The sequence below is a fragment of the Panthera uncia genome, assembly GCF_023721935.1.
Source record: "Panthera uncia isolate 11264 chromosome A3 unlocalized genomic scaffold, Puncia_PCG_1.0 HiC_scaffold_11, whole genome shotgun sequence".
Lineage (NCBI taxonomy): Eukaryota > Metazoa > Chordata > Mammalia > Carnivora > Felidae > Panthera > Panthera uncia.
Genome location: NW_026057578.1, coordinates 27600373 through 27610765, shown reverse-complemented (window position 1 = coordinate 27610765; position 10393 = coordinate 27600373). Strand labels below are relative to the sequence as shown.

The 10393-nt window shown below is 43.2% G+C and overlaps 1 protein-coding gene across 1 annotated transcript in view; it reads right to left on the bottom strand.

Annotated features, from left to right (window-relative positions):
• RAD21L1 (RAD21 cohesin complex component like 1) overlaps positions 1 to 5467 on the bottom strand; it is a 28600-nt gene extending 23133 nt beyond the window's left edge. Inside the window, exons 1-3 of the mRNA XM_049651025.1 lie at positions 5357 to 5467; positions 3052 to 3226; positions 1324 to 1453 (exon numbers count right to left, since the gene is read on the bottom strand). Coding sequence (XP_049506982.1) covers positions 1324 to 1453; positions 3052 to 3195 — 274 coding nt within the window. The 5' untranslated portion in view covers positions 3196 to 3226; positions 5357 to 5467. The remainder of the gene's footprint in view (positions 1 to 1323; positions 1454 to 3051; positions 3227 to 5356) is intronic.
• Positions 5468 to 10393: the final 4926 nt, after the last annotated feature.

The window sequence follows — 10393 nt, the reverse complement described above, 5'->3', positions numbered from 1 at the left end:
TGGCTGGGTACTTCTCATTCTTCAAATTTGAGCTTAAATTCTACCCTTTCTGAAAGGCTTTTTCTAATTAGCCTAATGCAAGTAAAGTTTTCTGCTATTTTTTGTTGTAATACTCTGTTTAGACTCCTGCATAGCACAATCATTATCTACAATTATTATAATAATTTTAAAAAACTTTTTTATTATCTGATATCCTCTCCAAACTGAAAGGGACCTTATTTGCCTTATTTGTCCTTGTATCCCAGAGCCTTAAAATAGTGTTTGGCACAAAGTATGGCATCAATAAATATTTGTGGATCACATAAATGAAATAATTGACAAATGAACCATATTTGATATGAGTATAAATCTACATAGAGAATTTACAAATATTTTAAATAAAGAAAAACAACCTGTCAACCCTGATTCAACAAATATTAATTGAGGGAACAGTATGTTCAAGACACTGAGACAAGTACTATAAGAGATTTAGAAAATATCACAACAAAGATATTGCCTTCAAGGAACTTACAAACTAGTGTGAGAGACAAGGCCTGTACCTAAATAACCATAACACAAGGTGGAAATGATGAATGTCTTAACATTAAGTTAAAATTTGAAGCCATCATATTTATGACACATGTAAATCTCTAGCACTCTGGAAGGTCTAGAGATTTTCTACAATATTTTGGGGCGCCTGGGTGTCTCAGTAGGTTAAACGTCTGACTTCACCTCAGGTCATGATCTCAAGGCTGGAGAGTCTGAGCCCCAGGTCAGGCTCTGTGCTGACAGCTCAGAGCCTAGAGCCTGCTTCAGATTCTGTGTCTCTCTCTCTCTCTCTTTCTGACCCTCCTCCATTCACATTCTGTCTCTCTGTCAAAAATAAATAAACGTTAAAATTTTTTTATGTTTCATAAATAGTAAGAACAACCTAAGCTACTTAGAGTCTTGAGAATTCTGAAAACAATGACAATTATGATATCTAGGCTTTGTCAATTACACTATTTCTAATTTATCTCATACAGGCAAAAATAAATGTGGTAAATTAAGCAATCCATTAAAACTGAATATCAGAATTTCTTACATAAGTAGATTTCTTATGTAAATATGCGGGAACTTTACAAGTGTTTGAAAGCACAAGCTTTTCTTGCAAACACAGGTAAAGAGCAAGGGAAAGAATATAATTTGTCCTTAACCACGGAAACTTAGAATCAGTGAAAAGGAAGTTTATATTCACATATACACGCTGGAATTACGGAGTGCCACCAATTAAAAGAGCCCACCCAAAATAAAAATGCAAAAGAGAAACAAGGTGAGTGAGACAAGTCAATGTTGCAAGTATACCTGGGCGAAATGTCATCTTCATTTTAAGCAATGCTTCGTTGCAATCTGCCAAAAGATATTTTGCCTTCCTATTATAGATTCGCACAACTCCCAAAAGAAGGTGTCCTGAAGTTCGAAGTGCAATTTTCACCTTTCAAGAATTTTTAAAGCATTAGAATATTGAGAATTAGATTCATAAACCCTGTTTGAAAATTATAAAATCATAGAATTCCCTCTCTTTAAAAAGAAGACATTTTGTATTCTTTTATTTATTTATTTTTTTAATGTTTATTTATTTCTGAGACAGAGAGAGACAGAGCATGAGCAGGTAAGGGGCAGAGAGAGAGGGAGACACAGAATCGGAAGCAGGCTCCAGGCTCTGAGCTGTCAGCACAGACCGTGAGCTGAAGCCGGTTGCTCAACCGACTGAGACACTCAGGGGCCCCTTGTATTCTTATTTAGAGTGAATCATTTGGAATGCCTGTGTGGCTCAGTTGGTTAAGTGTCCCACTTCAGCTCAGGTCATGATCTCACGGTCCGTGAGCTGGAGCCGCACGTCAGGCTCTGTGCTGACAGCTCAGAACCTGGAGCCTGCTTGGGATTCTGTGTCTCCTTTCTGCCCTTTCTCCCCGACCTGCACTCTGTCTCTCTCTCTCAAAAATAAACATCAAAAAAAAAAAAAAAAAAAAGTGAATCACTTAACTTCTACCTCATCTTGTAAGATGATTAACCTTTGTTCTTACTCAATGAAGATAATCTAATGTGCCATCTAAGTGAAATATGTGATTATTAGTTTCATGGAAGAATATAAACTCTACAGTCAGGCAGACTTGGGTTCAAGTTTTGGCCTAGTTGCTGAGACTTGAAGTTCAATCTTCTTGAACTTCAACTTATTAATAATGGTTACAACTTATTATATACTTATTTTGTGCCAGGAATTGTCCTAAGAGCTCTTCATGTATTACTTAATTTTGATATGAACCTCTGTTTACAGAAGAAAAAAGCCTGAGATTCAGATATGATAAGTAGCATGCCCAAAGTAAGAAAACTACCAAGAAATGGAGCAGGAATTAAGTTTGACTAACTCAAAAGTTCATGCTCTTAACTACCGCACTTCACTGAGGCTCAAAGAAGCCCATCTCACAGGGTTGATGTGAAGATTAAATGATCTAATGAATGTAAAGTCTAGCCCAGTGCCTGACACATGGAAAGTTTTCAATTATTATTCATCCTTCTTGCAAGCAGAAAAAATACTTACCTTCTAAAAATATTAAAATAATATTTTAATGCAAATTCTAATATCTTACAGTATTTTATTATGAACATAGTACTGTATGAAGTGTTTTCATATATATTTTGATTTATACTCATTCTTTTTTTCTATTCTCCATATTCATTCACTCACTATTTTTTTAAGAAATACTTATTTGGTACCTACTGTGTCTACAGTATTTTGCTAAGGGAATAAGAAAGGATTACAAAACATGTACAAAATATGACCTTCCTCCTTCAGGGTCTAATCTATTTATGATAAACATATGAAAACAGTTAATTACCCAAAGAAATTGACATATGTTTGTGCTCAGGTAATAAATGTTATAGGAATTAAAGAAGACCATTTCAAAAGTAAAACTTCCAAAAAAAAGTAAAACTTCCTTGGAGATGCATTTTCTGATAGAACATATTTTAGTTCCTTTCCTCTCCATAAATCATGCCAAATACATATTATAATCTGAATCAATAACATACCTTAGGTGAAATGATTCTTTCAATGGTTATCTCTAGATTGCATTCAAATACATGAGCCTTTGTGAGTTTCTTCTCCCAGTGAGCTGCAAGCCAGATTTTGGCCAACGGCCCTCGCTTACTCATAAGCACATGTGTGTAGAACATGTTGCCTGTATTCCTTAGGGGTATTTAACAACTAGAGAGAACATTAAAAAATATTTAAATTTTGATTACAAAAACATTTCAGTGCTATTTCTTAGCAAAAGCACTTTTTATCATTTCTGTAACAGATTATCTTCCAGTTGAAGCTATTATTCAATTCAGTTTCTTGTAAAGAAGCCATTATGTAAAATACAAAATTATAAACTAATGAGAACTCTATTAGATTGTGAACCACACCCGATTTACATGTGTTCTGATCACTGATGGTTTCCTACATTCTACTTACTTTTTCCTACAAAGAATTTAAGTTCTCTTATTAATAAGGTCAGATAAATAGAGGCGGAGGCCTGGGAAAAATAGGATGGAAATAGGGAAAAAACAACAGAACAGGAAAAGGCACACAAAAACTAAGAAAAGTGAACACATGTCACCTCTTTTCTAAAACTTAGGAATTTGAGAAATGTTGGACTATTGATTTATAACCAGGTGTTGAATTTCTTTGTTTTCTTCAAGATACTCTGGTTTAGTCAGCAATTTATTAACTTCTGAAGTTAAAATAATGGAATTCCAAAGGACTATAAAGTGGAAAAATGAAGGAAACAGAAACTAAAGGAAAAGAATCGAAAGGCAAGAAAGAAAACAAGAATCAAATTTAAACGTTTTCAAACAAGAATGGTGAAAAAAAACTTCACCTAGAACTAAAACAATTTATGCACATTTCTACAAATTGTAGTATCTTTGAGAATATCATAAGGCTCCTCTAAGCAAAGGGATATTATAATACTTTGACTTCTAGTGAAGAATCAGATTATTGCTCATATAAGAAATCTTAAGCTTCCACTATAAAAGCCTTTTTGCTTGTTTTCTACTTGAATTTCTGACTAAAAGAGAAAATTGAGACAAAATGAACACAAAAACAAAATCAGCCACAGAATTCAAGATTTAGGTGAATTTTGATCAATGCACATTTCCACCCCAAAAATCAAATCACTGGGCCCAAAATGAAAAGGTAGGCAATCTACCAAACCACATTCCCCAATGGTAGAGCTGGAGATTTTAATGTTTATGTCCTGTGCCTGCCTTGGTTTCACTTTATTCTTTTTACTGTTTGGTATCTTGGAATACATTCCAGTTTATCTTATAAAATTGCTCCCAGGTATATGGTTATTGATGTATTTTAAGGAAAAACAACTCTGTTTTTCAATCTGAGATACTGACTTTTCCCGAGTACATATTCTGCCCTCCCCAACGACCCCCTCCTCCCAAACTTCCTGCCACCCCTACTCGCGAAGGTTTATTTCTGGATTGGACTAGCTTGGAGCAAGGCAGAGCTGGCGAGAACCAGAGAACCGGGAACTGGGAGCCAGGGACAGGCCGCTGCTGAGAGAGGGCCCTGAGCACTGAGGGGGATGGGGGGTGGGGAGGAGGAGGGGGGAGGGGAGGGGGAGGGTAAGGAGAGAGGGGAGGAGGGTGGGGAGAGGGGGAGGAAGGGGGAGGGGGACAGAGGGGAGGAGGAGGAGGGGGAAAGGAGTGGAGGGGACGAGGGGGGAGGGGGGAGGAGGGAAGGAGGGGGAAGTGGGGGGGAGGAGGGGGGAAGGAGGGGAGGAGGGGGGAAGGAAGGGAGGAGGGAGGAGGAGGGGGAAGGAGGAGAGGGGAAGGGGGAGGGCAGTCGCCCGCAGGAGGGGGTGAGGGGCGAAGCGGAGGGGACGCTCTGGGACAGGGCGTGGGGAGGGCCAGAGGGCGAGCTCCTTCCTGGGGACAAAACGGGGTGCGTGGCAAGGAAGGGGAAGGCGCTGGAGGCAAGGTGAGGGCGTCCACGGCTGTGAGGGAAGGACGGTGAGCGCCAGGGCGAGGGACGCCAAAGGCTTCCTCCACAAACGTCTCCCCAGACTTCAAGGCCGGCTAGTCAGAGAGAGCAACTGAGGCCAGAGAGGTGACCCCAGGCGCCCGGTCCTCCCCGCGAGGGGAAGAAGCGCCAGGTCACGCCTCCAGCCCGAAAGGGCTGCAGGCGACGGCGTTTCTCTCTCAGGCGCGGTCCGCGGGGCTCGCGCGGCTGAGGAGCCGGCGGGGGGCGCGCGTGTCGGGGTGCGGGTGGCCGTGGCCCCCGTCACTCAGCCCGCCTTCAGCCCGCGGCTCCCTCCCGGCCCCTCAGACTGCGCCCTACTTTCGGCGCCGGTTCTGAGGAGAGGTGCGCCCACGCTGGGGCTAGAGGACGAGTCGCCGGGGTCCGCGCGTCGAGTCGCAGACGCCACGCTGCGGGAGCTGCCGGGCTTCAGAGAGGGCGCGGCGGAGCGATGGGCGGGGTGGCAAAGGACGGGGCGGGGTGATGGGCGGGGCGATGGGCGGGGCGGTAAGGGGAGATAGGCGGGGCAGTTGGCAGAGATGGGGTGGGGCGAGGGGATGGGGCGGGGAGAGGGGCGGAGACGGGCCGGGACGACACAGGCCTGACTGGCAGTCTCTTGGCTTGGTACCTCCAGTCAAGAGTTCTAACCTAGCACAGCACCGGTGGGGGGGGGGGGGGGGGGGGGGGGATGGAGGGGGGGGGGCCGGGCCTTACAGAACAATTCTGAAAGGTGATCTGACCCCTCTGCCAGGTCTCCCAAGGATGGACTCTCCTCTCTTTCACTTACTACCTAAGGGGTCCCTGGAGAAGTTATTTAATCACTTGAACCTCAGGTTTTCTTATCTGTAAAATGGAAATGATGATAATAAAGGTACCTGTGCCATAGATATTGTAAGAGATAAATGAGACAAAGCATGTAAAGAACCTGATAATAATAAATGCTCAGGAAATATTAGCTATTATCACTGTTGTTATTAAAAAGATCAATCACATTGACCCGCCCTTTGGGGACAGCAATTATTTTCTTGCCTGGGGACATCACTGCTTTCAATAGCCAGAGCCAATTGCTAGAACCTAATAAAAATCATACCACAGAATAAGGATCCAAGGCTGGTTTCCTCCCTTGAGGTTCATAGTAAATACTAATAAATCTTGGAACAAAAATGGCATTCAACATATAGGTTATTTATAAGATCCCAGGCTTCTCCTGATAGGTTGTCTCATTTACTCTTGTTAAATAACACAAATTCAACCAAGTACATTTTATTTTTTTTTTTAATTTTTTTTTAACGTTTATTTATTTTTGAGACAGAGAGAGACAGAGCATGAACGGGGGAGGGGCAGAGAGAGAAGGAGACACAGAATCGGAAGCAGGCTCCAGGCTCTGAGCCATCAGCCCAGAGCCTGACGCGGGGCTCGAACTCACGGACCTCGAGATCGTGACCTGAGCTGAAGTCGGACGCTTAACCGACTGAGCCACCTAGGCGCCCCCCAAGTACATTTTAAAGATCTAACTGGCTTTATTAAATGATTCGTGAGTCAGGCTGCACTCCATCTAGCAAGTAGAAGGAAAAGTACCAAACAGGTTTTGGAAGAGCAGTGTGGCAAGAAAGTTAGCAAAAGAAAAGGATTGTTTCAGGCAAGCTCGCTTTCCTTTAGGGGCAAGAGCGAGTGGTCTTAATGTGCCCTCATCTTTTTGGGGACAGGGGGTGGAGAGGGCCCCTGCGGCACACTCAGTGGCACCCGTCAGAAAATTCCTGACTGACCAGTTAAGACTACATTTCTGGGGGAGGTTGCAACTGCAAATAGCTTTACGCATGAAGCCCTGGTTTGGGGACTTGGCCTCAGCGACGTCATTTTAGGCCTATGGAAAGGGTCTCTTCAAGCAACCTCACAAGGTAGATGTTAGTTTTCCTCCTTTTGCAATGAGGAAATGGCCCGGAGAGAAGTGACCTGTCCTGGGTAACGTAGCTGGCAATGGTAGAGACAGGATTCCAACAGGTCCAACAGACAGGTCCATCCAGCTCCCATTTTCCCACCTCAGGGGGTGGGGTCGCAGCAACCATTCAAAGAGATACCTAGGAGACGCTTTTTTTTTTTTTTAGTTTTTATTTATTGATTTTGAGAGACAGAGAGAGCAAGAGGGGGAGGAGCAGAGAGAGAGGAAGAATCTCAAGAAGGATCTGTGTTATCGGCACAGAGCTGGATGCTGGCTTTGAACTCATGGGCCATGAGATCATGACCTGAGCTGAAACCAAGAGTCAGATGCTGACTGAGCCACCCACACGCCCCTGGGAGACCCTCTTGATGCCCACCTCACCTCTACTGAATTTGAGTCAGCCCCCAAAATAACCTTCAAACCACTACCTCTACCCATCCCACCCTAGTCTAAGCCATCTCTCTCCTGGGGAAGGCCCACCAGCCGCCTTAGCAATGTCCTCAGCAATGTCACCTGCCTCCCCAAAGCCCAGCATCCACGCCGAAACAGGAGCAGTCTTTGAGAAATATAAATCAAATCATGTAACCCCCGTCCTCGTCCATTAAAGCCCTTTAAGTTTTCCTGTTGCTCTTAGAATCGAGTCCTAACTCCCTCCTAACAACTGCAGGGGCCTGCCTAATGTCCCCCTTACTTATTTTCTAGCTTCATTTCATAGGGTAGATTTATCTCGACAATAGTGAAGCCTCAGGTTCGGGACCCTTGCTTGCAGGGGCCCTGGAGGAGACATAGCACCTGGGTGTATGTTCTTGTAAATGTTGTAGAAGTAAGATATTTAACTGTAATCCTTTAAGATTGATGTCTCTTTCCACTCTGGCTCTCCATCCAGTGGCAGTGGAGTACCTGAAGGATGTAGCTGTTAACCTTAAAAATAAAAACTGCCAGTTACAAAAGACTGGTTTATTTGGGAATAAAAGAGAATCGCAACCTGAGACAAATAAGCTGTAGCAGAACTGTAGGCATGCCTGGGGAACAAGTGAGAGGCACGCGGTTTTTTGTTGGTTGGTTGGTTGGTTGGTTTTGTTTTTTGAGAGAGAGAGACAGCAAGGGAGACGGGCAGAGAGAGAGAGAGAGAGAGAGAATCCCTTGCAGGCTCCATGCTCAGTGCGGAGCCTGACAACACTGAGATCATGACCTGAGCCAAAATCAAGAGTCAGACGCTTATCCAGCTGAGCCACTCGGGTGCCCCACGGCACACTTTTTTAAGGAGAAAGGGGGTAAGAAAGGGGAAGGTGGGTATGAACTAAAAGTCCATTGGAGTAAACTGGGAGTTTGAAGTATGGTGGCTTTTTATGGGCTGAGCTGTTGCTGGGGGATAAGGAAAGGGTCTCTTCATCCGGCTGGAATAGTAGAGTAGTATCCATGTCCAAGGTCAAGTCCATGGCTCTTCCTGCGGGGTCTGCAATTGACTACAAGTAGTAGGGCATGAGAGCTCCCCTTGCCCAAACCTCTCAACTCCATTTTAGCGAGGTTTCCCGTTATTAATTTTCACACAGCTAAGGCAGAGTTGTGTCAGGCATACATTCAATTTTGGTTCAGAGATATTTTGGACTGAATGTTTGTGTCTCCCCCATCCCAAATTCATATGTTGAAATCCTCACCCCCAATGTGATGGTATGAAGAGGTGGGGCTCTGGGAGGTGATTAGGCCATGACGATGGAACTCTCATGAATGAGATTAGTGCCCTTACAAAAGAGATCCTGCAGAGCTCCCTCACCCCTGCGGCCACGTGAGGACACAGCGAGAAGAGGTGTCTGTGAACCAGGAAGCAGGGTCTTGCCAGACACAGAATGTATTAGCACCTTAATCTTGGACTTCCCAGCCTCCAGAACTGTAAGAAACAAATGTTTGCTTTTTAAGCCACCCGGCCTGTGGTTAGTTTGTTACAGCAGCCCGAAAAGACTAAGACAAGAGGGATCTGTTTATGTGGTTCACAGTTGCCTTCATCTACAGCAAGGTCAGGAAAACTCCTCCTGGCCACTGCGGACTCATCCTACACTGTGACACGAGGTGCCAGCCTTCCGACATCTTAGGGCCCAGCATCAAGAGTATGTACATAGTGGGTGGGACACGAGATTTGAAACATAACAGAGCCAGAAGCTAGTCTACAAAAAACTCTCCCAATCATCAAACATACTAAACTATAAGCAAAAGATCTGGTTCTCAGCTGAGTCTCGTTAAAGCAGAAGTTCTTTATACTGTCAGAAATATATTGGGCAGTGAAGCCTATGCGATTAAACATGCACGGAGTGGTTTCCCTTCCCTTCTAGTAAGAATGGCAGAAACTAGAAATAGCAGAGTCCTGGGTTTATAGGTCGTGTGTCAAACACGTAGCAGTATTATAAATAGCTAGCACATCCTTGTGGGAAATTGGATGTTTCATGACCTTGCTATATTGGGTCCTGTCGTCCTTAGCATTTCTGCCCTAGTGATGTCTGGAGCTTATCGATGAAATGGCCTGCAGATCATAATAAAAGTAGTAATTCGTTGAGAGGAATAGGTACAACCATACACCAAATGTTACCTCGCTTGAATTTAAATAAATACATTAAAAAAAAGAAAGAAGAAGAATTAGGTACATTTGAAATCAAAGTACTGAATAGACTTGGATTGTTTAATAATCTAGTTAATTGAAAGGAGTGAATTACAAAATTCACTGGAAAAAGATTAAAATGTCTCACTTATTTGATGTGAAATACCGACAAGGATAAAGATTTCTTTTTGTGGCGGGGCGGGGGGAGGGTGATATTGACAAACTGGTTAGGGTGCTTTCAACTCAGAATATTTAAAATTAGGCACTAACTGGGGCCCCTGCATGGCTCTGACTCTTGATTTCCGCTCAGGTCATGATCTCACAGTTTGTGAGATTGCACATCGGGCTCTGCACTGACAATGTGGAACCAGCTTGGGAATCTTTGTCTTCCTCTCTCTCTCTGCCCCTACCCTGCTCGTGCATGCAGTCAAGGGCATGCTCGATGTCTCTCTCTCTCTCAAAAATACACAAATGAACATTAAAAAAAAATTAGCCACGACTGTACATCAGAAGACTCCCAGCTCATACATAAGAGAAATTTATGTATGACAAATATGATCATAATCTGAAATTTTTACATGGCATTAAGCTCTACAACTTAAAGAAAATTGTTTAAATTGTCCCCCCCAAAAGTTAATTAATCCTGTAAAGACTGAATTATCTTCCATGTCTTTACAGAAAGACAAAAAAAAAAAAATCGCTGCTTTATGACGGGGTGATCAAAGAATACACAGCAAAAAATGTAGAGAAAAATTATTATAGAACTATATCATGCAGCTAATTAATAAAAAATTTTATTCAATGTCTCTAAAATGTATGATGCTATTGG